At 48.8% G+C, this 25,829-nt stretch overlaps 7 protein-coding genes across 7 annotated transcripts; 4 read left to right on the plus strand and 3 right to left on the minus strand.

Moving 5' to 3' along the window:
* Positions 1 to 2,553: 2,553 nt before the first annotated feature.
* On the minus strand, positions 2,554 to 4,736 carry PSV08DRAFT_409681 (uncharacterized protein). Its single transcript, XM_014227400.1, has 2 exons — positions 4,610 to 4,736; positions 2,554 to 4,507 (listed from the first exon to the last, which is right to left on the minus strand). Exons 1-2 carry the CDS (start codon positions 4,695 to 4,697, stop codon positions 2,646 to 2,648), a joined length of 1,950 nt encoding a protein of 649 aa, XP_014082875.1. The 5' UTR covers positions 4,698 to 4,736; the 3' UTR covers positions 2,554 to 2,645.
* A 159-nt stretch (positions 4,737 to 4,895) lies between these two features.
* Positions 4,896 to 6,442, plus strand: PSV08DRAFT_223045 (XAP5, circadian clock regulator-domain-containing protein). The gene is made up of 3 exons (XM_014227399.2): positions 4,896 to 5,115; positions 5,171 to 5,702; positions 5,755 to 6,442. Exons 1-3 carry the CDS (start codon positions 4,901 to 4,903, stop codon positions 6,127 to 6,129), a joined length of 1,122 nt encoding a protein of 373 aa, XP_014082874.1. The 5' UTR covers positions 4,896 to 4,900; the 3' UTR covers positions 6,130 to 6,442.
* Positions 6,443 to 7,453: 1,011 nt separating this feature from the next.
* Positions 7,454 to 11,504, plus strand: PSV08DRAFT_401785 (Glycerophosphoryl diester phosphodiesterase family-domain-containing protein; the record flags this gene model as incomplete). The annotated part of the gene is made up of 3 exons (XM_014227398.1): positions 7,454 to 7,589; positions 7,731 to 10,969; positions 11,023 to 11,504. 3 exons carry the CDS (start codon positions 7,454 to 7,456, stop codon positions 11,281 to 11,283), a joined length of 3,636 nt encoding a protein of 1,211 aa, XP_014082873.1. The 3' UTR covers positions 11,284 to 11,504.
* Positions 11,505 to 11,823: 319 nt separating this feature from the next.
* PSV08DRAFT_371056 (nucleoporin Nup120/160-domain-containing protein) lies at positions 11,824 to 20,425 on the minus strand (the record flags this gene model as incomplete). The annotated part of the gene is made up of 13 exons (XM_014227395.2): positions 11,824 to 12,324; positions 12,355 to 13,062; positions 13,633 to 14,116; positions 14,168 to 14,468; positions 14,515 to 14,851; positions 14,882 to 17,316; positions 17,879 to 18,538; positions 18,586 to 18,653; positions 18,703 to 18,782; positions 19,324 to 19,612; positions 19,668 to 19,891; positions 19,953 to 20,246; positions 20,369 to 20,425. 13 exons carry the CDS (start codon positions 20,423 to 20,425, stop codon positions 11,824 to 11,826), a joined length of 6,438 nt encoding a protein of 2,145 aa, XP_014082870.2.
* Positions 20,426 to 20,756: 331 nt separating this feature from the next.
* Positions 20,757 to 21,825, plus strand: PSV08DRAFT_297140 (N-terminal domain of NEFA-interacting nuclear protein NIP30-domain-containing protein). The gene has a single exon (XM_014227394.2). It carries the CDS (start codon positions 20,793 to 20,795, stop codon positions 21,504 to 21,506), a length of 714 nt encoding a protein of 237 aa, XP_014082869.1. The 5' UTR covers positions 20,757 to 20,792; the 3' UTR covers positions 21,507 to 21,825.
* A 408-nt stretch (positions 21,826 to 22,233) lies between these two features.
* Positions 22,234 to 23,907, plus strand: PSV08DRAFT_223062 (major facilitator superfamily domain-containing protein). The gene has a single exon (XM_014227393.2). The coding sequence runs from the start codon at positions 22,432 to 22,434 to the stop codon at positions 23,794 to 23,796; it is 1,365 nt and encodes a 454-aa protein (XP_014082868.1). The 5' UTR covers positions 22,234 to 22,431; the 3' UTR covers positions 23,797 to 23,907.
* Positions 23,908 to 24,331: 424 nt separating this feature from the next.
* Positions 24,332 to 25,601, minus strand: PSV08DRAFT_180209 (voltage-dependent anion channel; the record flags this gene model as incomplete). The annotated part of the gene is made up of 2 exons (XM_014227392.1): positions 24,332 to 25,329; positions 25,430 to 25,601. 2 exons carry the CDS (start codon positions 25,599 to 25,601, stop codon positions 24,332 to 24,334), a joined length of 1,170 nt encoding a protein of 389 aa, XP_014082867.1.
* Positions 25,602 to 25,829: the final 228 nt, after the last annotated feature.

The raw sequence follows: 25,829 nt of genomic DNA on the forward strand, positions 1-25,829 counted from the left end.
TAACTATAAGCGCTTAATAAAATAAGAAAAGAAGGCTATTACTAGGCGTATAATAGTTAAGACTAAGTAAGAACTACTTTATAGAAGAGATAACGTATAAGATATAATTAATAGACTACTATAAGAGTATAGTAAGAAGAAGGTTAGTAAGAACTAAGTTAATAGGTTTATTTAGCATAATCCTAAACTATATATACGCTACAGCTATTTATATAATTACTAGTAAGCTTTTTATAAAAAGTTAGTACTTATTAAAAGCTAATTTAAGCTAGTTTAAAATATAAAAGTAATATATAGTATTATAAATAACAATGTTTATAACTATAATAAAACTAGCTTTATTATAAGTAAAATTTTATTATAGTTAGTTATTATAAGCTTAGATAAACTAAAAAGAATAATAAAGATCTAGCTAAGTAATTATAAGTAAGTTACACTAATATAAAGTATTAGCGTAATAAGTATATATATCTTAGTATTTTTTATCTTTACTAGTAAAGTTTTAATCTCTACTTAGTTTATAGAGAATCTACTACGTAACTAAGTAATTTAAGTTAGTTCTACTAGCTAGATAAATAATAATCTAGCGCTTAACTAGCTTTATTACTTTAATTCTTATACGCGGCCTATAGAAATATATAATCTACTTATTATTAATAGCTATAAGAGCTACTACTTAATAGCTTTTTAAAATCTTTATAAGAAGAAGAAAATAATTCTTCTCTATATACCTCTTTACTTATTATACCTTTTATAGCCTCTTAATATAAGCTACTTCTTACTATTAAAGTATATATATAGTAATACTATTTTAGTTTTAGTATATAATTATATCTACTATATTAGTAAAGAAACTTTTTTACTAGTATTTAAATAAACCTATTATATAGCTATTATACTAAAGAATATTTATAGAGAGTTTTAAAGTACTAAGCTTACTCTATATAATTACTATATTATTTTATTATAGCTTAATATTATACTATATACGCTAACTTTACTAGTATAAAAGACTACTACTTAAGAGCTAAAAACACTATATAATACGTATAAAATAGAGGCGTAGACTACGCTTATTTAAAACTATATATAAATCTAGTAAAGGTCTTCTATAACTTCTCTTAAGGAGTAAATATAGTAGTTAAGTAAGAGAGTCTAGTAGATTACTTATAATATAGTATTAATATAGAAGAAAATAAGTTACTTATAAGACGCTATTAAAGTATTAATAAAGTAAAAAACTTATAAGTAGTACTATATATAAGTAAAGAGATTCTAGATAGTTAGCTAAATAGCTAATTAGATTACTAAAGTAGAGAGTAATAAGTATAATAATAGTATAACATCTATAAAGAGAGTATATAGTAAATAGCGCTATAGGCGTTATAGCTAAATTAGATATAACTTTTATACTTATTAAGTAGAATTAGAGAATATAGAGAATAGCGACGTATCTAAATAATAATATCTTATTCTACTTAATAATAAAAATTATAGTAGTATTGCGTAAGAAGTATTATAACGTTATTTTAGTAGGTAGACTGCGCCGCTTAGTAGAGTACGCCGCTTAGTAGTAAATCATGTTATAGTTAAAGTATATAATAGAAGAATCTTAGTAACCTCTATAAGATCTTATTAAACTTAAAAAATAGATTAATATTACTACTAAAGCCGATTAATAGATTTATAATTAGTAAATGAATTTTTATTTAATATTATAACAAAAATATAGTTATAATAAAAGTAAAAGTATAATAAATAAAAGTAGTAAAATAGAAAACTATAGTTATAATAAAAATATATTATATAAAGCGCTTTTATACGTATATATTTACTATATTATCTTAGCTTATTAAAGGTATAAATCTAATATAACTTAATCTTAACTACTTCTACTACTATATTAAGCTTCGTTTTCTAGCTACTATTGCGAGTATTTCCTTGCAATAAGCTAAATTTATAATACTAATAACTAATTAAGATTACTACCGCAGCTCTAAAGTCTATACTAGCTTTCTTTCGCTAGCTATCCTACAATATTAAATAATAATAGTTATATATATTGGAGATATAAGCTTACTAGCTAATCTCTAATAGAATAAGTACTTAATCTTTAACTAAAACTTATTAATCAATCTATTATTAGAAGCTATTATGCTATTATCTAGTAATATCTATCTATTACGCTATAGATTACGTAAGCTACTACTAAGAAGACTCTTCTAGAATCTAAGATAATAAATATAAATAGTAGTAGAAGAGCTAGTAGATAGAAAGTAGAGAAGAGTAGAGCGAATCCTATAGACTACCTTAGGAAGGTAATTTAACTATTCTCTCTCCCCTAGTAATCTCTTTATCTCTTATTTATCTCTCTTTACTAGAACCTTTAATAAGCTACCTCTAAGTCTATTACTAGACAAGTAGAAGGCAGAGACCTCTACCTCTAAGCTACTAGTAGAATAAGCAGTAACTTCCGCTACCTAAGTAGCAACATTCTAATAATATATATATAAAGAAGTATATGTAGAAAATTTTTATAAAGAAAAACTAGATATATATTACTAGGTTTTATTATATAAACCTTACTAATATAAACTATATCTTTAACAGGTTTACTCTTTAGAAGAACATTATAATAGCCTTTTTTATTTCTTTAGACTACGTAATAAAGGAGCGATTCTCGCTCGTTTACTTAGGCCTATACGGTACGGCACCTGGCCTTTAGTTATAGGTGAAGGAGTTACGGGTTTCGTTGACTTTTCTGGTGTCTCTGACGTTGGAGCTGAATTGAATTTGGTTGGAGCCTTGACCTGTTGTGTATCCTGGGAGATCACTGGTTCTACCAGCTGTGGCTCGTCTGGTGTGGTGTCTGAGCTTGGGCTGATTTTCTCAGTGGCCAGGCACTGTTCTATTGATTGTAGAGATTCACTAAGCTGCTCCTCTTTTGCATCTTGTTCATGAGGTACAATGGGTTCGATGGCGTCAGAAGTGGTTGGCGTTTTCTTTGGACGCCCTCGACCTCTCTTCTTCTCATTCACCGGCGCCGGTACAGGAACTAACAATGAGACTGATTCGGATTCAGTCTGATCTAGCATAATTTTCTTGCGCTTTGACATCTTACTTGGCCCATTTATACCATCTTCTAGTTGTGGAGCGGCAGCTTTGGGCGACTTCTTTGGTATCACTACCTGCACTTTTGTCGGACTCATGTTCTGATCCATCTCTGAGTGCTGGTTCAATTTTGAGGTCGCCACAACAGTATTGACATTTATGAGATCCGTTATATAACTGTCTGCATCAAGTCCTGCTGGCTGATCATGTTGCGCAGTCTCACAATCATCTCCACGATACTCATCCCGATTGCGTATTATGCCTTGGACAGTCTGCACTACATCAGGCTCGCCCTTTTCTCTTGATTTTGGCATCGGCTTAGGTGGACTTTGTGGCGCCAGCTCGTCATGGCCGATATTGCTAGTAACTAGCCAATCGACAGTTTGCATAACGTCACCGTTGTTACGTCTCAGAGCTCTGACAGTCATCGAAGGTGTGAAGCCCATATCGCATATTTGCCGCACTTTCTCGGGAGTCGTGATTGCGTTGGTAGCGCGCATGTCAGCCGTTGTTCTTCGACGTTTGCTGAGCTTTGTAGCTTTCTCAGGTCGGATAGAGTAGTTAATTGGCTCTTCAGTATCTACCCTGAGTGACCTTGAGCGACTGGGCCTTGGCTTGTATCGCTCTTCGGGGAGTCCAACTGCAGACAATTCGTCATCAGAGCTTGGAGGCAGCCCGCTCTGGGGTTGGCGGGGCGATATCTTTGCTTCCACTTGACCATTGATATCGGATTCTGGTCGGGAGGTCTGACTTTTCATGAATACCAGTGGGGTGTTCGTCTTCAATACTACTAGTTCACCATTTGCGGGATGTCCCTCAGAAGAAAAACAATCATTCTTCGATAGACTTTGATTCGGTTGAGATGAGGATGTACATTTGCTCTGCTGCGTTGCTGGCCATCCAGAACTTTTCTGCGTAGGCACAACAGATGTATCCAATGAGGTGTGAAGCGGTGGTTCACAACATGGGGATCCAGTCTGTTCGGTTTCTTCTGCAGGTGTGAACCTCATCAGATCCGACCAAGGTACTGATGGTCCTGGTGGAAGATGATGGCGAATGTCCCCATTTTCGGACTCCTGTCCCAGCATTATTGAGGCATTGACAGCTTCCAAGACACGCTGTTGCGTCATGGTGGCGTTTGGTATGGTACTTGATGGTTCACCAGGCATGACGGGCTCATGGTCAGCATAATCGTTGCGCATGGTGCCTTCTAATTGCCAGATAGCTTCGTCGAAATTCCCAGGTCCATGGCTGTTTACAAGTTGGCCGGGAGACTCCGTCTTCCTTCTCTTGTTTGGATGCTCTGGTAAGGAAACCGAAGATTGCAGTTCATCTTGGCTAGGCAAGGGCTGCAGATGGATGGGCAATGATTCTTTGCTAGTACGATTAGGCGGATCTACACCAATGGTCAATATCATCACGGCACATGGTTGCAGAAGCATATTGACCATACCAATGGCACCCGTGCTTTCAGCGTGAACAGTACTGGGCCGCTGACCGGAGGCGTCTGGCGGCTGCGATGGTGGTAGGTCGGCCTCGAGGTCTTCATCCAGCTCATCGTCTGAATCCTGGACTATGCGTGCCATTTTGGATCATTTCCTGGATGTTGCAGCAAATGGGATGAACGATCAGGTGGAGTCGTGTTCGCGTTGCCGCGTCGGGCACGCGCTATCACGGGTGCGGCTAGGGCGCTAGTGGCGGCGGGATCTTGCTGCTTTGGGCGGGCGCCATCAACTCCATGGCAGCCGCGACAAGGCCTGACTTTCTCACCACCATTGTTTCTCCACCTATGGATAGATTCGCCTCTAGCTCGGGCGATGCCGGCGGTGCCGCGAACAACTCGCGCTTCACTTCGCAGGCTGCCACGGCAGAAGATCTCCTCAAGGCGCAAACCGTTGGTCTTGTGAACCTAAATGACTACCGCAAGCGACGCGCCGAGGCCTTGGATAGAAAAGAACGAGGTGACACAGGGCTTGACTCTGGTGCCAGCACACCAATAGATGGGTAGGGGGACATTTGCTATCTAAACGTGGAAAGTTGGCTAATTTACAAAGTACAGGGCATCGACACCAAAGCCAATCTTCAAGAAGAAGCGCAAGATAGCCACCAAGGGCAAGCTATCGTTTGGCACAGAGGAAGAGGATGACACCGACTCTACTATCTCCAAGACGGCCAGTCCGCGCCAAAGCACACCCACCGATCCGACTGGTGCAAAATCCGAAGCAGAAAGCAGTGTAGTGAAGAAGAAGCTGGGCGCAAACACAAACATTGGCCTGAAGCCTCGCGTCATGACCAAGACGGCTCTCCAGCGCGAAGCACAAGAAGCAGAGCTTGCACGACGGGACTTTATTGTGATGCGTGATGCGGTCAAGGCCACCGAAGTAGTGATTCCATTTGTCTTCTACGATGGCACCAATATACCGGGCGGGCGATGCAGGCTGAAGAAGGGGGAGCAGATCTGGCTATTCTTGGACAAGGCGAGGAAGGTGGGAGCCGAGCTAGGCGTGGGTGGAGACAAGAGCCGGAGGGACTGGGCCAGAGTCAGTGTAGACGACTTGATGCTGGTAAGAGGAGAGGTGATTATACCGCACGTAAGTTGGTCATGTGCCTGTGCCCGTATTCTATCACTGACACTAGAGGCAGCATTACGAAATCTACCACTTCTTGTTCAACCGGGTTGCCGGCCTTGACGGACCCCTCTTTGACTACTCGGCACAACCGACCAAGGCCACTCCCAGAGCGACGACGGAGGCCGACGAAGAGGCCGACGTCGATCCGGCCACGTACGACCCACTGCTGCAGCCGGGCAAGAAGAAGAACAAAGAGTCGAGCACAGCGGACGAGGAGCTCGAGGGGTTTGGGGACGACGCGACGCTGACCAAGGTGGTGGATAGACGGTGGTACGAACGCAACAAACACATCTTCCCGGCGAGCGCGTGGACGGAGTATGCGCCGGACAGGGACCTTTCCAGGATGCAGCGCAAGGACGCACAGGGGAACGCCTTCTTCTTCTCGTGAGACGAGACAAGACAAGACGCAGCGAGGCGAGTAGAGTGCTGGTGTTCACATGACTAGGTACGGACTTGAGCACGGATGCGGATGCAGATGCGGATGCGGATGCGAGGGTGGGCAGACAAAGAGTAGCAAGTAAGTAGTACTTAGTTGGTATTAGTAGGACATGGGAGGGAAAAGAAGGGTCCAGTGGCCCAGGCACTAAGTATGCAGTCGTGGGCCGCTGCTAAACGACTCGGAAAAGGGTCCGCGTGCATGACTTGCGGGCCAATTGCGGGGAGGCCATGCAAAAACCATCAATACTACGCCCGTTGTCTCCACCACGCTGTATCGTCTTGAAGCCATGTGATTCAGGCTCGAGCTTCTCTTGCCACCATCCGCGACGCATCTGCCATGCACATGGCTTCAAACAGGCCATGGCGTTCTCCCTTGCTTTTGCCCACGTCCGCCCACACACCCCAAGGGAGCGTGATCTGCTCTTGGACCAGACGATAAACCCAATCAAGCCCGCCCCAAAGCATCTAGATCCGCCAGCCCCCTGGCGCCATGGTCGAGCCCGTAGCCGCTTAAGATGCCTTTGACGAGCTGACAAACAGACACCGCCGTGATCCGCCGACGCAGCATGCACGCCAGGCGTTGGTGCGCTGATGCATGGATGCACTATGATGCAGCAACCGGGGGCCCAGTTCCCACCAGCAAACAGAAGCTTGGGAGACGAGTATAAAGCCATCAATCACCCTGCGGCTGCTTGCGCCGCGCGACCAAAAAGCTTAGGACAAGGCGAATCCCTCTGGACTCCACCCTCACACGTCATCGCAGACCCTGACGGCGCACGAACCACTCTCTCTCTCACTCACTCTACCTGCTCCAGCTCAATTATCTTTTTTTCGATTGCACATACACGCACATACTACTACTATTCCTCCTCCAACAGCTTCACTTTCGCCCTCCGACAACACTGCCCAGCGATTCTGCCGCTACAGTGTACTTCCCCTAGCCCTCGAGCTGCGGCTTTCCCTTTCTTTTTGACAGTCCGTTTAACCATGCTGCAGGCGCGATTTGATCGGGCCCCGTCTCCTCCAATGAGAATGGTCGCCTCGAGCACACCCTAAAGACTTCATCATTGACGCGTTGACTGCGCCGGTCGCATGCTATCCGCCCTTTGCTATCTGTCTTGTCCATCATTCCATTGCTGCCATTATATTTATTAGCTTCTGCTGCCCCTCCTGCTGCGCAGCCAATTTGCAACAGCTTGTAGAGCTGTTCTCAATTCCCAGCGTCAGCTTCTGTTTGGCAAGGCCTACTTGCTGACCACCACCCGAATACCAAGATGAAGTTTGGACATAACTTGCCTAGGAACCAGGTTCCAGAATGGGCGTCCTCGTACATCAATTACAAAAGCCTCAAGAAGCTGATCAAGAATGCTGCTGAAGCCTCCAAAAACGGCTCCGATCCAGATCTCACAGGTCAGTTTTAAAGTTTTTAAGCCTGTATCTTATGTTATTTTTACATGTTGCTTTTTGACATGTTTCAGCACCTCCCATTCATCTGTTCGGAGAGCATTACACAATGCATGCAGGGATCGGATGGCTAACAGCAGTCTACAGAGTTCTTCTTCTCTCTTGATCGCAACCTCGAAGATGTCGACAACTTCTATAACCGAAAATATGCAGAATTTTCCCGGCGACTTAGAATCCTTCATGGTCGCTATGGCCGGGCCGCCCAGTTGCCCGAAGGCATCGATAAAGACGAGGCACAAGACCTCATGGGCGCACTACTTGAGCTACGAGGATCAATGCGAAAGCTTCAGTGGTACGGAGAGGTCAATCGGAGAGGTTTCAATAAAATCACCAAGAAGCTGGACAAGAAGATCAAGACAGTACGTTTGCAAGAGCCATACCTGGCCTCCAAGGTCAACCCAAAGCCTTTTGCGCACAATCTGCCGCTCAACCAAGACATGAAGGCTGTCAATGAATGGTTGTCAGGATTGGGTGATATCAAGACTTTTGATGACACGGGCTCTACACACTCTGCGGGCTCCTTAGGTCGAGTGCCGGGCCGTTCGCTACACCTGCCATCCGGCCTACTCGATGCGGCAGACTTGGCTATCCGTAACGATCAAGCGGAAGACCTCGGCCAACAAATTGCCGAAGCTGCTGCGAATAACGGCATCACCAGCTCTTCAATGCAGCAGGTTCTGTTGAACTTCCTTCAGCGCTCCATTTCATGCCGTTCCAAACAATGCATCAAGAGATTGTTGCAGGATATCATCTCGTTGGATGAAGATGACGACATCAACAAACGCAATTGTGTCCACCGACTGGTCATTAACATTGGTCGTTCAAAGAGCGGCGAAACGTTTGGCGCCGACGGAACTCGGCAATCAGGTTCAAACGAAGCAGGAAACTTCATAGTGCCCGCTACTGACCCTAATTGGCAACCTCGTCCTTGTACGACTACTGAAGAAGAGTCAACCCAGCTACTAAGCGAGAACGACGAATCGGTGCGTCTACTCATTTATCTGCTGGACCAGCTCCGTGATGAGCAACGCAATGCACTTCAAGCTAGTGATTCCTACGGAAGGCTTCCGCTTCATTATGCTGCTCAATATGGCTTCGTAGTCATTTGTCAGGTTGTCATAAAACATATGCAGGACTGGGGCCAGTTCGACGTTGTACAAGGAATAGACTCTCCCGACTGGCAGGACACTGACGGCAATGCGCCCCTGCATCTCAGTGTGATGGGCGGGCATGTCCTCACCACCAAAACTCTTCTCGAGGCAGAGAATTGGCAGGGAACACATGAGCAAAGACGTGCGTCGAGGAAGTCTAGTGCTCGCTCAGGAGCAGTTCTGTCTTTGGCAACTCGATCAAATTTCGTTGATATTGTCAAGCTCCTAGTTGAGGCCGAGATCGATGTCAACTACCAGGACGAGGGCGGTGAGACTGCCTTGCATATGGCAGCGCGCTACGGCTATGCCGAATGTGCCAAAGTTCTGCTGGAGGGCTCTAATATGAACAAAGCTGAGGTTGATGTTCCCGAAAAGACGTTTGCTTGGACGCCATTGTTCATTGCCTGTGTCGATGATCATCTCTCAATAGTCGAGATTCTGGCCGCTGCTGGAGCTGATCTACACAGATGCGACAACTCCGGCTGGACAGCGAAAGAGCATGCTGCACTTCGTGGTCATATGCAAATTGCAGAACGGCTGTGCGAGCTTGCCCCCACAACAGTCTCGCCTCGTGTGGCACCCACAGATACACGGATTTCTCGGGCTGGCTCACCCCCTCAGAATTCACTTGATGAGAGAAGGTCAAAAAACCTGAATCGAGACACCAACAGCCCTGTTCAGAAAGTCCCTGAACCGGTGAAGACTTTTGGTCATCGTTATCTGACGAATGAAACAATGGTGTTGGTTAGCCTTGGTTCGATGGATGTTCGCAAAGACACGCCGGCGGTCAAGCTTGACGATATTCCACTTGCGGATGCGCATGCAACACAACTAGACACTGCTTTGTCTGTGGTTGTGCAAGCATCTGGGGCCAAAGGAGAACCCACAGTGATTGACTTGCCCATCCAGGATAATATCGCCACAGAGCCCATTACGTTTATGACTAGCGACATCACCAAGGTCAAACTATTGTTCGACATTGTCCCAACTTATGCCGGAACACATGAACGCTCGATGGGGCGGGCTGTGGCTTTGCTTTCTACGATCAAAACCAGCATTGGATCCAAGCGAATTCCACTCCAGGGAGACATGAAGGTACCGATTGTGGCGGCCTCGACGCTGGACGTTATTGGAACAGTCAACTTCAACTTTCTCATCATCACACCCTTCCATCATCCAAACATGTCGATCACAGAGCAGCATACCTACTGGAAGAAGATGGCTTCATCGACCATGGTCATTGGCCATCGTGGTCTTGGCAAGAACACGGCATCTCGTACATCACTACAACTTGGCGAGAACACGATTCAATCCTTCATCTCAGCTGCTAATCTGGGCGCCGAGTATGTTGAATTTGATGTCCAACTGACAAAAGACCACGTGCCAGTCATCTACCATGACTTCCTTGTCAGCGAGACGGGTATTGACGCGCCTGTACATACCCTTACTCTAGACCAGTTTCTCCACATAGGTGAAGGCTCGAATCCTCGCTACGCTCGCACAGGGTCACCGGATAGGACTCATCTCAACGGTGCTGAAGATGACCGTCCAAATGTGAGAAGGCCGAGATCTTACTCCGTTGATAACTCGAAGCAACGTAACATCCATACCGACCGCGCTGAGGAATTGACGGAGCGAATGAAGCATACCCGTGATTTCAAGAAGAAAGGATTCAAGGGAAACAGCCGCGGATATTCCATCCAGTCATCATTTACAACTCTGGAACGAATGTTTGATGAAGTACCACAATCAGTTGGGTTCAATGTCGAGATGAAGTATCCCATGCTTCACGAATCGGAAGAGGAGGAGATGGACCAGTACGCGGTGGAGCTGAACTCCTTCGTCGACACAATCTTGGAAATGGTCTACGATAAAATGGGGGAACGTAACATCATCTTCTCCTCCTTCAATCCAGATATCTGCCTCATGCTATCCTTTAAGCAACCCTCGATTCCAGTTTTGTTCCTCACAGATGCAGGAACCTCACCAGTAGGAGATGTTCGGGCTGCAAGTTTACAGGAGGCGATCCGCTTTGCTAGTCGTTGGAATTTGCTCGGAGTAGTCAGTGCCGCTACCCCGCTCGTCATGTGCCCCAGACTTGTCAAAGTAGTCAAGGAAAGTGGCCTTGTTTGCGTGAGCTACGGAATGCTGAATAACGACCCTAAGAATGTTCTGGTAAGTAAACAAATCCACCTATTTGGGTTACGCACATGTTAACGGGAATACAGTTGCAAAGAAACGAAGGTATCGACGCCGTCATCGTCGACAGTGTGCTCCGAGTCCGCCAGGGACTCCAGGCCCCTAATCAGGAGCATACGGATGTCAGTGAGAATGACGCAACATCCCTGGCTGTTCCGTCCGAGTCTGTTCCTTCTATCAAGGAGGCCAGCGAAGCACAGGTGAATGGGGCAAATGGTACCAACGGCACCAATGGAGTTAATGGAACTCACGCTGTCAATGGCACAGCGCGTGAGCAAAAAGTGGTATAGGATCGATTTCTGGAATTTATCGCACCAGGGCGGCCAGCGTTAGATTCGTTCAGTATTTCAGTAGCAATGTATGGGCGAGTAGTGTAGTCTCTTCAACAAAAGACCTCGCGTATGCATGGTATTGGGTCTTATACTCAGTCCCATATTTTCGTAGTTGTTGTTTCTTATAGATCAAGTACGATCTAATTCATGTCCCTTGTTGGGTGGTGTCATATCTAAAAACTTCCTTCCTTCTCCTCTCTCTCTCCCCGTTTACGCATGATCCGAGTATCCAGAGACCACCCACTCCGCGAACATTCTACTCATTTAAATTCTCAGCTCAATGTTGTACATTTGCAATTGGGCATTTCGTACTCTACAGTGCACAGGAGGGAAATTCTAACCTCCACCACCATCATTATCATTCAAATAAGCATGCGCCAAACCCTAAGTTCTCAACCGGGTGGTCAAACTCCCCACGCTCCATGCTATGCACCTGTAATAAGAAGAAAGTTGAAGAAAGAAAGAAAGAAAGGGAAGAAAAGACATCTACAATTCCCATCAGAGTCTCCCAATCCCAACTCTGGCCCCAAACTCGCCACGATTAAATTTTTTCAAGTCACACCCCGCCTGTCCAAGCCTCTTCATTTCCCACTTTGCTTTTGCCTCGAATTCCGGGCTCGCAATGCGCTTCTTGGCGTCTGTATCATTATTGTGCAGCGCGAGGCTGTCTTGCCATGAGAGGGAGAAGTCGCGGAGAAGGAGGGAGGTGGCGGTGCTGTCATCAGTGGGGTTCGATTGCTCTATTGATGGTGGTAGTGTTGGTGTATTACTAGCAAAGGCAGGAGGAGCGGCCAAGTCAAAGGATCTTGTTACGGGGCGTGAAGTTGATTTGGAGGGCGGCGCGGTGACGAAGGGGTCGGAATCGTCAATGGGTCCTTTGGCTTTTCCTTTGTCCTTGGAGACAGGTAGTGCCTTGGTTTGGGCGGCGAAGATGCGCTTGGGTGGTGTGTCGAGTTGCATGGTGTCCTCGAGGCCTTTGATGCCGAAAATGTTGGTTTCCTGGTGAGCGGGTACTTTGCTTGTCTTGACAGGGCTGGGTATCCAGTCGATTTCTGGGTCGCTCTCTGCATCGTGAGTCGCAACCCTGCGCCGCCTGTTTTCTTCGTCCTCGGATGGGCGCCGCTGTAACCTAGGCCCCGCTGGTGTGATCTTGGTCCGTTCCTTTTCTTTACCCTTTGAGTGAGTTTTTGCCGTAGGCTGGGGCTGGGGCTCAGTCGTCTGCTCTTCGCCTCGCATTTGGGCTTCTCTGACTTCCTTGGCGATACTGCTGGGAATGGCGGCGTGAATCTCAGTCATGAGCTTTGCTCGCCTACAGTATCCGTCCCAGTCTTCGACGGCTAGCTTGCCCGCTGCTTCATTCAGTGCACTGGCGGGGTTCGGTTGAATGAGGAGACATGATATCGTCACCAGTACGTCTCGAAGTTTGAGCGTGCTGCTCCAGTCACGCTTCAGCGTCTCCACACAGACAGCACCAGTCGCCTCGTCAATGTTGGGGTGCCATAGTCGGGTCCTGAACTGTGCCGTGGGCGGGGCGGCAGGATAGGTGGGTGGGATGTCGAGGTGCAATCGCCATACACCGCCTGCGTAGGGGGTGCCGACGGGACCAGCGAGAAGGATATCGAGCGACGTGAGGTCGGCAGCGTCTTCCGATTCAGGCGCAAACAGGTAATTAGGCGGGAGGCCAGCCGTATGCAGAGAGCCGTGGTCGGCTGCGAGACGGCGCAGGGACTTTGAGTTCTGCGTAATAATGTTAGTGAGTGTGAACGCGTTTTGACTGTAGGGTTTCTGACCATGGTGACGAGCACTGGTTCAACGACGCAGCATGTGTATACGTATGCTTCGAGTTCAGCAGGCAAGACTGTCAATGTCTATCGCACATGAACCACACGGCGCTGGCGCTCTAGCAACCGGTGTCAGCTGTGTGCAGTTGCAGCGCATACGAGTCGCGACGCCCCGCATTCCTTTGTACTAGCGCGCGACTTTGGTGTTCTCTCCTTCCCATTCACCACAAAGAGCACGAGGCAAAGAAACGACGTCATCTATTGGAAATGGCACCATTTCACACACGGCATTTGCCTCATGCAGCCAAATCATTTCAATCATGTGCTGCCGTATACTATCTTCATGTCCCTGTTGCCTACCAGAACACACCTTCTCCTGTGGCTATGGCATTAACCCATATATTCGCAATCCCGTCCTATGAACGCCGCGCTGAAACCTGGCAAACCCACGCAACTGCTACTACAAGATATCCATGTCCTCGCTCGGGTCCACAAACGGGAACTGCCCACTTTCAATCGCCGCAACACGGTCAAGCTCAGCCTGGTACTCCTTCCTTAGCGTATCCAGCGTAATAATCTGCCTCTTAAGCAACTTCTTGCCCTGACCAATACCCCACTGCGGCGGGCCCCCGGTTCCTTCGATGCGTTGCTCGGCCAAGATGTATGCATCCTCTTTACTGACCGACGACAATGTGTTGATAATCATAAGGTAGCACTGTGCTAGCGATTCATCTGCTGGGTCGCGCACTTTTGATGAAGTAGTCTTCAGCCGTTGGAGTCGCTCATGGAGGATTGACGCCGCACCCCGGAAGTTGTTCCGCGAGATGCGGAAAGAGTACAGAATCTGGTGGTAGGGAGGCCCCGAAGCGATGTTGAGTGTCTTCTGGCAAAGCGATGTCAGAATGCTGTCCACAGAATCTGCCAGTCCCACAAAAGGAAACCTGAGTAGTTCCGTAGCGCGTGACTGTGCAATCATAGTCGTAATCAGAGTCTGTAGGTCGGATTGTTTCCTACACTAGCATCAGCCCTTGTCCATATGTCACGTACGTGTATCGACTTACAAAGCTGCATCACTATGCCTAATCATGGCTGTGTATGCGTCTTGAAACCTACACGTCTGTATGGACGCGGTGAATAGCCGTTGAAGGAGCTCGGTTTTGAGCCCCTCATCTTCCTGGCCCAGCAACGACCGGAGGCCAAGTTTGGCAAAGTCCGCAACGTACGAATATGCCTTGGCTCTCTCAAACAGACCAACAACGTGGTTGTAGTAATGGCCGAGACCTTCGGAGAACGAGTTTCGCTCTACTTCGGACACCAGGCCCATTGTGTCTTGTTCCGCCACATCGAACATGGCACCGAGAGCTGTAAGAGTTAGCGTCGCTCCAGTATGGCTCCATTTGACTCTTACCCAAAGTATACGCAGGCTTCTGGAAGCACATCGATGCAGTCGCGTTGTCTCCCAACGCAATGTACAGCCGGCCTCTCATGTAGGACGCCCAATAGCCTTCGATGAGGAACTTGGAAAAGTCCATGGCGAGTTCATACTCTCTTTGCGCCAGTAGAATGCCCATGATATCTTCTACCACGGCCTCGTATTCATGCTCCTCGAAGATTGATGTCAGCCAGCCCCGGCTCCATTTCGTAAGTAGATCAGCCTTCAAGTCCTTTGGTAACGGCACTTCGAACGCACGTCCACCGTAAGCGCCTTCGAGGACTGTTTGCGTGATAGGCAGCTTCTTGCCCACCTTCAGCGTCTCGCTCAGTGCTCGGTTTACGTTCTCTGATGCCAGCCCCGTTGCACTTTGGTGAGCCCAAACCGTGCCAGCCAGCCAAGATACCACCAAGCAATCCTTGTAACGGAGAATCAACTCGGCAAAGACCTCTGGCGCGTCAAAGTCCTCAAGACTTTCTCCTTCCAACTCAATGAACATGAAAAGCAGTAGAACAAGCAAGTCCAACAAGACATCGCGATCACCCTCTAGAGTTTCTTGAGAAATTCTAGTCAAGGCGCTCAAGCCATACCGTGCAATTTGCCTCCTTGGCTGGGGCTTGCCATCTTCCTCGTAACCTAGTATCTTGATGGCGCGGAGGAATGTCTCAGTACCGAGATCCTTGACCTCCATACCCAGTTCTTCGACCAGCATCGTCACGTCTTCATCAGACACTTGCTGTGAAAGCTCACTGTTGGCTTCGATCCATTCCATTCGATCCAGAATGGTGATGTTGCGGCTCTGAAGTATGTCCATCTCCAAATGTCTTCGCACCTCATGCTGAACAAACGATGGCAGCCGTTGTCTGAAGGATGCCGCCGCATTCAGCAGCCGCGCAACGTCCCGTGACTCGGAAGTTTCCAACATCTTGCAGAGTGGTTTACTCAGTGTGCGCGAACTTGAGATGACACTGGCGTTTAGCTTGGTGATCTCAGATTCGCTACAAGTCCGTATTGCAGACACATAGTCACTTAGGACAAGCCATGGCCTACTCGAATCCCGGTCGTACACAAGTGAAAGAGATTCTCCTCTCCGCTTGTGCAGGTCTTTTACAAGGCTGTAGTACGCTTCCCATTGCACAGCTACAGCATCCTCAATTCCGTCCGACTCACGGCTTCCGTTCACAGCGAGAGCAGTGACAGCAGCGCACAGGCGTTCTTTGAGCGAGCCTCTGCTAGATGATCGACCTGGCCGGCCTTGGTCAAGGCCTCTTTTGTAAATATACAACGAAGTTTCCAGCGTTGCGGCAGTGAATCTGCCTGGGTAGAATAGGAAGTCGAGCCACTTCTGGGTGGAGTCGAGATCATCATGATCAATGACCTCATCCCGCTCGCTCGGGTTGGCAGGGTGAGACCTTAGTGCGTCGACAGTCAGGGGACCAGGTTCCACACAAACCCAGTCATTCTTCCAGGCCTGGGTTCGGGCTTCTGGCGTATCGGTGAGATCGAACTTCAAAGAATAAATTTTGCTGCTCGGTCCCGATCTTGCGCGGATCCAAATTTCTGAGCCTCTCCATCCACTAGGTCCGGGGACAATGTGAAACTCTTCCAGCGTCCAAACAGTCGTCTTCATGAGTTCGTCGATTGGGGGAATGAAATCCGAGTCTTCGGCAGCATCGTAGAAGCCCAACTCCGCGTCATCTGCGTCTCTGACGCCCCAAAACTTGAACTGGTGCTGCTTCGGCGAATATGTGACGACATGGTAATCAGCGCCTCCAATTCCGCCAACTACTTCTACAACCTGCATAAGCATGGACTGCGAGGGCCCGATGGAGTATGAAGTATGGGACTTTTCCAAAGCCATTTCATCGGCGCCCAAGAGATCCATATGAGCGCCTGGCTTCCCTGATGCGATATTCCATGCCCGTATGGTATGATCTAAGCAGACCGAGAGAATATGGTTCTTTTCGGGCGATATGGCGACGGCGGCAGCAGCAGATGTAGCGAATTCGGCATTCTCGAACCGGACTGTGGGCTGTGCTTTCCAAGACAGAAGGCCACGCATCGACCAGTTGTTCTGTTGATATCGCGATCCATCCCAGCTGGCGTTGGCCTTGTCCCACACTAAGCGGCAGATGGCTCCATCGTCTAGAGTGACTAGCAATTCATCGGCGCTTTCGGCGACGAGCCTGAAGGGTATGCGCCCGCTGAAGAGTGCCGGCTCAACTCTCTTGCACCAAGTCTCTGGGTCCTGCTCTGAAGCCGCAGGGGTAGCAAAGAAGTCGCGATGTAGCGTGATTGTGTAAAGCTCGTTGGCGGTAGTGATTGCAAAAACGGTCAAGGTGTCTCGGTCGGCGGGCTCTGCGAAAGCGACGCAGAAAGGGCGGATTGGCGCAGGGAACTGGAAAAGAAGAGTGAGAGTAGCCTCAAACTTGTCGGTAGAGTCATGGTCTAAATCTGTTGACTGTATTTCCAGCATCTTTCTGTTATCTAACACGCGCCAAAGAAAGCTTCGTGGGTACCCATGATGCCGCCGAAAGTACATGGATCCATCTGTTGCCAAATGGCGCCTGGTAAAGGCGTCTTCATCCTTGTCGACATATTGTTCGGTGATGACACTACGCTTTGTGCTAGAGCGGCTGGCGAAAGGAGAGTATGCCGGGATGGTGAATGCGATTGTTGACCCAGGGAAGGCGGGCTCAATGTTCAATCGCGCCTCTTTGTAGAGACACGTGCCTCCGTTCTGTGACATTCTGCTCGCATGCGAATGTCGTGCGATTACTATGGTGGCGAGCTGGAGGGTACAGTGTGTGGTCGGTGTGGGTTGCGGCAGTCGGCGCGGAGGTGGAGCTCACAAAAACAGTGGTCGCGATGGGAATGCGCGAGGAAAGCTGCTAGCGCACGGCCCTTCCTGGGAGCAGCTTGTTCCTGGTCAAAGATCATCCACAACACTACTAGCAGTAAGTATACTGTAAAAGTAATGGCTGCATCTGCAACAAAGAACCCTTGTCAACTCACGAATGCCGTCACTCGGACTCATGTTGTGGACTGTAAAATATCAGGGATATCATAACATTACATGAGCATAAATCGTTGATCGCAAACCGCTATTCACTTGAACCACCATCGTCCAGTCGCCCGCAGACCCAACATCACCCACCTAAACAAACACCGACCACTCATCACCTGTTGTTCCTCTCCTCCAAGTCCTTCTCCTTGGGGTCCCCGATACCGTCCTCATTGATGGCAAACAAGCAATCGCTCTCGGGCAAACACGGACTGTCGTAGATTTTGCAAACACGCGTCTCTCCTCTGCCCTTCCTCAAGCTGAGACGCGTCGTACTTGCGTGTGCGATAATGTTTCCTCCAATAGGCTTCTTTGGGTCTGGGTTAAACATGGCGCTTGGCCCACCATCGACCTGTGCAACTACTTGGTTCGTGATGATGACGGCGATTCCAAATTCGTCTGCAAGCCGTTGTAGGGTGCGCATGAACTTGGCCAAGTGTGTCTGTCTTGCCGAGAGCTCTCCACGTCCTGCAAAGTCTGTACGATATAATGCAGTGGCAGAGTCGACGACCAGCAATGAAAAGCGTGTCTCGGTCATCATTTGCGCGGCCTGGTTGAGGAGCTCTAGCTGATGATCTGAGTTGTATGCGCGAGCATACGCAACATTGTCAAGAACCTCTTCGCCCGAAAGTCCGAACCGATTGGCAACGGCCAGACATCGGACAGGTCGGAAGGTGCCCTCGGTGTCAATATATAGACATTTTCCTTCTCCGCCTCCCATATCGAAAGGCAACTGGCAAGTGACAGCCAGAGTGTGGCAGATCTGACTTTTCCCTGTTCGGAATTCGCCAAAAATCTCTGTTATGGAGCCCGTCTCAATACCACCTGCAAGGAGCGTGTCCAACTGCTTCGATCCGGTCGTGATGGATATTAGTTCGCTTCTGCGTGAGTGCATCTCCGTGGCAGTGGTAAAGCCCATAGGTACAAGTTTCGACGCTGAATCCGTTAGCAACAGGTACCTGAGCCCGTGTTTTGAGACATACCCTCAGCTAGTAACTTGGACGCCTTTTGTTCCGATATACCCTTGATCTGTTCGAGCGTTCGCCGCGGCCTAGCAAGCGTTAGTGACAGGGCCGGATATAATACGGTGCCCAACGTACGTGTAAGCAATGGATTCCACTGTATTGAAACCCCCATCGACTACTAGCTTGATATCGCGTGCCGTAAGTCCATTGACACCCTGGGTTACTGTCAACACCCATCAAAGTACGAGGAGTGATTTAGAGCCTACCTCAAGCGCAGAAACGGGCGTTGGCGCACCAGGGCCACCCATTGAGCTGTCGTCATACTGCTCTTCTTCGTTGCTCATCTTGGCAAGTTGCAATGTACAGGTATTTGAGTAAATGTAGTGGTAAGTGGAAGAATCCAAGTTGTGAGATTTTGTGAGCGTGCAAGTCTGAATGCTTGAAAGGGAAGGAGGAGTGGCGAGCGGGCACTGACAGTCGTCGCGTCTCGCTAGCGCTGAACGCGCACTCACATGACCCAAGGAAATTGCCACACGCCAGGTCAGGCTTCCACGCCTTTTCCAGGCACTACCCAACAACACTGCATAACGTGTCACGCTCCACTAGTCATGTGTCTGTGTGCTGTGCCTTAATCTTGTTCTTAATTCTCTATCTATTCATGGTATCATTGTACTTTAAACCTTTTGGCAAAAATCAACAGACCTACTCGTCGTCGCCAAAGAACACCTTGACAGGCAGCCAGGCGTCTCCGCAAACCTTGAAGCGCTCAGGCAGCGAGCTAATCTCTTTCATCTCCTCATCGGTCAACTCCCAGCCGTCAAGCTCAAAGTTGCCCATGATGCGAGATGCTGTGACAGACTTGGGGATGACGCTGGTGCCGCGCTGGAGACCCCACATCAGCAGAACTTGCTGAACAGACTTTCCCTTGTTCTCGGCAAGCTTCTTGAGCTTCTCGTTCTTGTACAGAGGAGAGTCGGTGGAGCCAAGGCACGAGTAGGCAGTGCAGTGGATGCCCTTCTCCTTGCAGTAGTCGAGGAGCTTGGGTCTGCATCCATTGTCAGTCTTTACATGGTTACATGATGTGAGTGAGTCCAGCTTACGAGGGGTTGTTGGGGTGGAGCTCGATCTGGTTAACAGCAGGCGTGATCTTGAACCGAGAGTCGGCGAAGAGCTTCTCAAGATTCTTGATAGCGAAGTTGGAGACACCAATGTTCTTCACGCGGCCAGATTCGGGCAGCTTCTGCATCTCAGCCCAGGTGTCCTTGAAGTCCCAGTCGGCGTAGTGCTTCTTCAGGTCATCTGGGTCGGTCGAAGAGGGCCAGTGCTATCAGGGTGGTTAGCATGTTTAACTCTCAGAGACGGCAGTTGCACCGGACTAAACATACCATGAGGTAAAGATCGACGTAGTCGAGGCCGAGGCTGCTCAGCGAGCTGTTGATGCCTTCTTCGACGCGCTTGTGCCATGGGTTGTCGAGCTTGGTGGTGACCCAGATCTCCTCACGGGGAACACCAGAGTCCTTGATTCCTTGGCCGACTTCCTTCTCGTTGCCATATGCAAGCGCAGTGTCAATGTGACGGTAGCCGCCCTGGAGAGCAGCCTTGACAGCTTCGCGGACCTCACCAGGCTTTGATTGCCAGGTTCCGAGGCCAACAGCAGGAATCTTTGCGCCAGTGTTGAGCTGTGACCGATTAGCTTCTGCTCAGCTAGCATTGGCTCAAGCATAGTGAGAGGGTGATTGTAATGTCTTGAGAAGATGCATGCTCTGGTATGGCTGATGTGGGGGAACGCAGATGCACTTACCGTAAAGCTCTCCTTTGTCCAGTTCTTGGGTGCCATTCTTGCTAGAGTACGGAGCATAAGGTTGAGAAATGTAGAGTGTGTAGTGTAGGAGGAATGGGAATTGAAAGAAGGTGAAATCTTTTGAATGGCGGCGCAAGTGGAGGGGCAACGCGTCGTGTAACATGGCTCCTACGTCAGTCTCAACATTCATCCACCTTGCAGGGGCATGTCCCGAGCACAAATAAGCACCGGCACAAATGCTCCACGTATCAGAGCCTGACTTGTCCGCGGATGGGGGAACACTGGTGGGGAACTACTCGTTGGCGCTAGTGTGAATGCGGTATCCTTTCCAGCCTCGCTGTCCCGACACCAAATCTGTGGGTTGGAGGAACCACTACCACGCCGCTCTCAACAACTTGCGCTAGCCATATGCGTGTGCATCGGAATGTCTTCAGGGTTCGTCAGTGGTGGCAATGCCGGGGAGGAAGTGCAACGCGACGATGAGTGGAAAAGGGCGCAGCAGGAAATTGAAGATGCCAGACGTGCCAAAGCCGAGCTAGCAAAGCAGCACGACGGCAAGAGTCTGTACGAAGTCTTGCAGGCCAACAAAGACAAGAAGCAAGCTGAGTTTGAGGAGAAAGCACGCTACAAGCTCCATGTTGCCCTTGACGACGACGAAGCCGACTACCTGGATTCAATTCTTGAGAAGAAGCGCCTGGAAGAAGCCAACGTCAAGAAAGAAACGACTGAGCAGCTGCATCTATTCCGAAGGCAGCGTGAAGAGGCGGAGAGAAAGGCGCGTGGGCTTGAAGAGGAGAGTGCAGAGCCGACGCAGGAGCATGGTGCCGAACAATGGGCTGCTGCTGGAAAGAAGAGGAAGAAAGGGCCTGAAGTCGGACTACTCAAGGGCGTCAAGCTGAGGAAATCTAGTTCCATCTCAGAGGAGCAGAAGCCTGCTGAAAAATCACAGTCGACGAAAGAGACGACCCAGCAAAATACTACGGACATTTCTTCCCAAACGAATACCAAGGCCAATACCACGAGTTCCGCAAAACCACCGGTCGCCAACGTACAGCCCTCAACAAACGCATCTGCGTCCAAGACAGGAAACCCACTTTCACTCGGATTAGGCTACACCTCTTCCGATGATGAGGACTAATTTCTCTATCGGCTGTGCTGCAAGTTTGAGCTTCTGGCGTTAGCGGAATTTAGAGCTCATTCCAACCATCCTGTTCGGAGTTGTAACGTTTTTGATGCCGCCCTCTTGAGAACCACGTAGCTGGTAATGGAGAAACCAAGCCAAGAAGAGAACTCGGTTGTTCAGGAAAAAAACTCATATCACACGTCGACGCCTTCCAAATGCCAGATCGGGATTCACCAGAATATATCCAATTTGAAAATACAGCTGGTTTATGCAAAGGTAGCTAGATGGGTAATAGCCCGGCTAAAGTGCGTGCTTCATATGTATTTCCATAACGCTCATGCGGCTCATGGAAGCAGAATTTCTCGGAAACAATGTTTCACTCGTGTACTTGTTATTAGCCTCTGGCAGATCTACTTGGTATTTTGGGAAAATCCACAATCATCAGGCGCTACAGATGGGTTGATTTTGATACTGTACCAATATGAACAGGGCTGGTGGCGTGTTAATTCCAGGACTCCATTACCCAGGTCTCTTGAACTCAACCGCCAAGAGCATCCTACCATTCACCATCATCCAGCTTCCCATTTAGAAGCATCTTTCCCATTCACCTCTTCCTAATCTTCCAAATCGTTGTTGCAAGAAATAGTTCCATTGTTCAAGCAAGACGCTTTGGCCATGATGTCACGACCGGGACAGTCTTGGCCGCGCTTACTACTTACTTTCTCACACTACTTTGTATGTAGTAGTACGTATCTATTCGCAGCAATCTGGTGCAACAATAGCCAAGTACCATCTCAACCCGTCACTAGTCATCTAACCAAAATTCCTACCCAATCTTAAATTGCCGAGTCAGAACACAGCTGCGAGAAATGATACTGTGATCACTACTCCGCCTTGAACCCCCCAAACCACGTCCGCGACGCGTTACATTGCAACAAACATGGCACATACATCTAGGTCGAACGAGGCCTCGCCTCTCCTTGGCGATCATAGTAGGACGTCTGTCGCTACAGAACAAGGAGCCTCACAGGCAGAGTCTGAAACAATGAACGCGCGGTTAATCTTCAAGATCGCAGCGGCAATGTACTCATTCGCTACACTCGGGCTCTTCAACTCATCCATCGGTGCTGTCCTCCCTTTGCTGTCGCAACACTACAACCTCAGCGACATCCAAGTCTCTTCTATATTTCTCGCTGGCCCCATTGGATACGTGCTTGCCGCGCAATTCAGTGATGCCGTGCACTACCGGTTCGGTCAGCGGGGCATCGCTTTTGCGGGGCCCATCCTACAAGTCATTGCCACTGCAACTGTAGCCGCACACCCAGGATTCGGGCTGATACTGGTAGCCTTTGCATTTCAGGGCCTGGGCACTGGACTGCTGGATGGGAGTTGGTGCGCATGGGCGGGGAGCATGCAGAAGGCGAATACGATTTCTGGGCTGTTGCATGGGAGTTTTTCTGTTGGCGCGGCGTTGGGGCCTCTGCTCTTGACTGTATTGACTGCGAAGCATCAGGATTGGTGGACTTGGTATTCGATTCTAGTAAGTGTTTTACCAGAGGTTTTCGATCAATTACATACTAACTGGGTGACGGCTGGAGCATGCGCATTGTCCTTCATAGTCCAGGTCGCTGCTTTCCGACACGAGAGCGCATCTGTCTACCGCCAGAGCAAGCAGTCAAAGATGTCTGACTCCAAGGTCCACCTCAGGGAAATATTCAAGCACCCAGCTACTTGGCTCTGTGCAGCCTTCTTTCTCACCTACGTTGGCGTAGAAACTTCCATCTCTGGATGGGTGGTTTCATTTATGCTCCGCGAGCGACATGCGAGTGATTATGTAGCTGGTCTCTCTTCTTCGGGCTACTGGATCGGTATGGCTATTGGGCGATTAGTCCTAGGTTTCGCCACGGATAGGATGGGCGTACGGCGTGCGACCACCCTTTACTTCCTCTTTGCTATCGTGTTTGAAGCTCTGTTTGCAGTATTCTCATCTCTGGAGGCCTCCGTAATTTTCATGACGGCAACTGGCTTCGTTCACGGTCCGTTGTTTCCCTCTGGAGTCGTGGTGTTGACGAGACTGTTGCCGGCAGAGCTACATGTCGCAGTAGTCTCCTTTGTTGCATCTCTGGGTCAAATCGGAGGCGCATTTTTACCATTTGCCATTGGCGCTGTGGTGCAAGGTCTGGGTATTGGGGTTTTTCGATTCGCAATTCTCGTTGAGACATTGCTGGCATTGTTGGTATGGCTTGCTTTTGCGAGACTTCGTCCGGCGCTACTTCCCATATCTGCGGCACATACCCAGGACTGAATGTAGACTGCTCGAAATCGATTGACATGTTATTTGCTGTGGGTATGCACCTCCGAAAGCCAGTAATCCAATTTAACCGGCTCGTTGAATATAAGTGATTGTACCGTTTGGAGTATCGTTCTCAACTAAATTCCGCCAAAGTCCAGACAGAAGGGACATCATTGTAATTTAGCCTTCAAAGTGGTGTACCTAAGATAGATTTGAAAGCTACCCTTCTGCCAATGTGTTGAGGCTGCAGTCAAGTCGTGCGAAATATGATTCGCTGAGGATTTACACGGATTTGACGCCTGGTGGACGGAAAGTAGTTGATACAAATATTGATTAGAAGTTCTGTTGCTACATGTCTTGTCTCTGGTGTATATACAGTAACGTGATTCATTCGTAGTTATTTCTAATTGAAAACTGTTTTGGTACTAAAACGGCTTTGACCTGCGATATGGTAATGAAGCTTTTAGACATCTCTGTAAAGTTGTAAATAAACAGCCCCAATCCCATACCAAGACTCAAACTGGAAAAAAGGTTTCATCAACCCCCCTCAACGATCCTTATCTTCGTCCTTGCCAGGCCAAACAATATCTCCCTTCCACACCGCCCTCACACACGCCGCAGCGGCAACAATCCAAACCACCACCAACAAAGCCGTCATAACACTCGCTATCCAAAGAATCGGCTCGCTCTCGAGCTCCCTTCCCAGCGCACTCGTCGCAAGCGCAAACCCTACATTGGGAAAGATGAACGCCCACCACGCCAGACTGAACGGCATCTTGCCCACTGCACTCAGATTCGCAACCAGCGCAACACCAAATAGCCAAACCGCAAACACATAGACAAACACCGACGAGAAAAACGCCATGATGTGCAGAATTTCCGGCGCCAAAGTGTGTCTCGCAAAGTAACCCTCAGTATACGCCTGCTGGCCGATACCCCTCGCCATTCCCACTAGGGCAACAACTGTATACGCACAACTTCCCACGGGAATGAACATTGCCGGCCTCGCCCTCAGCGGGGGAATTCCGTGCTCGAGGAGCGAGGAGATGTACAAGACGAGAGCTACGAGACTAATACACCACCCGAACCCCTGATACGCAACACCGGACACCACGATGGCGACATGGCGCCGTGCCGGCTGGCTCGCTACGATCAAAGAAGCCAGTGTACCCGTTAGCATGCACGAGTACCCTGCTAGAAAAACTGCGGGTGAGAACGGCACCGCGCGGTTTTTGCGAAGGATGAGCCAGTACTGTAGTGTTGCACCTACGAGCGAGATAGCGGCGTAGATCCAGTAGAGGATGTAGACGAGCGAGATGAGGGATGGGGTACCCGGACCGTGGGTTATGGCGAGGGATTGCACGCCGGCGATGAGAACGCAGATGGATAGGATGAAGGCGGGGGCGAAGAGAGATTCTGGAGGGGAGGAGAAGGCGGAGAGGAAATGGTGTTTGTGTTGGGTGTAGCGGAAAAGGGTTAGTAGGGTGAAGAGGAGGAACAAGAAGAAGTTGGTGAGGTAGAGGACGAGGGAGATGTGGTATTGGCCTTTTTTGGGTAGGAGGGGCGCGGTGTTAGTGATTTTTCACTTTTTCAGTTCTTTCAAATGGGGTGCGGACGGGGGAGCGGACGGGAGTGGTGTACTCACCTTTGAATTGATGTGGCGTCTCTCCAATAGCGACCGCGAGGCCCCCCGTGCTCATTGTACATAGGAACCATGCGAATGTAAAATGTTTTACTCGTTGGCGTAGACCAAGTCTTCTCTTTTCGGGCTTCTGTTGCTCCTGTGTGGTTGTTTCGGGTTTCGGTGTGGATGCCATTGCGATGTCGGCGCTGGTGGAAGACGACATACTCCGGCTAGGTATCGAGAATGATGAGTGAAGAAAGAGGAAAAAAGAGAGCTTAAATGCCAAGTATAGTTTTTTTCGGTCCCCTACGTTTCTTATGAAAACATGGTCAATGCAATACCGATGATCTCGTACGTGGAGAAGAAGGTCAGCAGGAATTGAGGTTTGGACAGTTGCTAGCAAGATCTCGTAGTCTTGGGT

This window comes from Bipolaris maydis (assembly GCF_028858645.1).
Source record: "Bipolaris maydis strain C4 unplaced genomic scaffold PSV08scaffold_7, whole genome shotgun sequence".
Lineage (NCBI taxonomy): Eukaryota > Fungi > Ascomycota > Dothideomycetes > Pleosporales > Pleosporaceae > Bipolaris > Bipolaris maydis.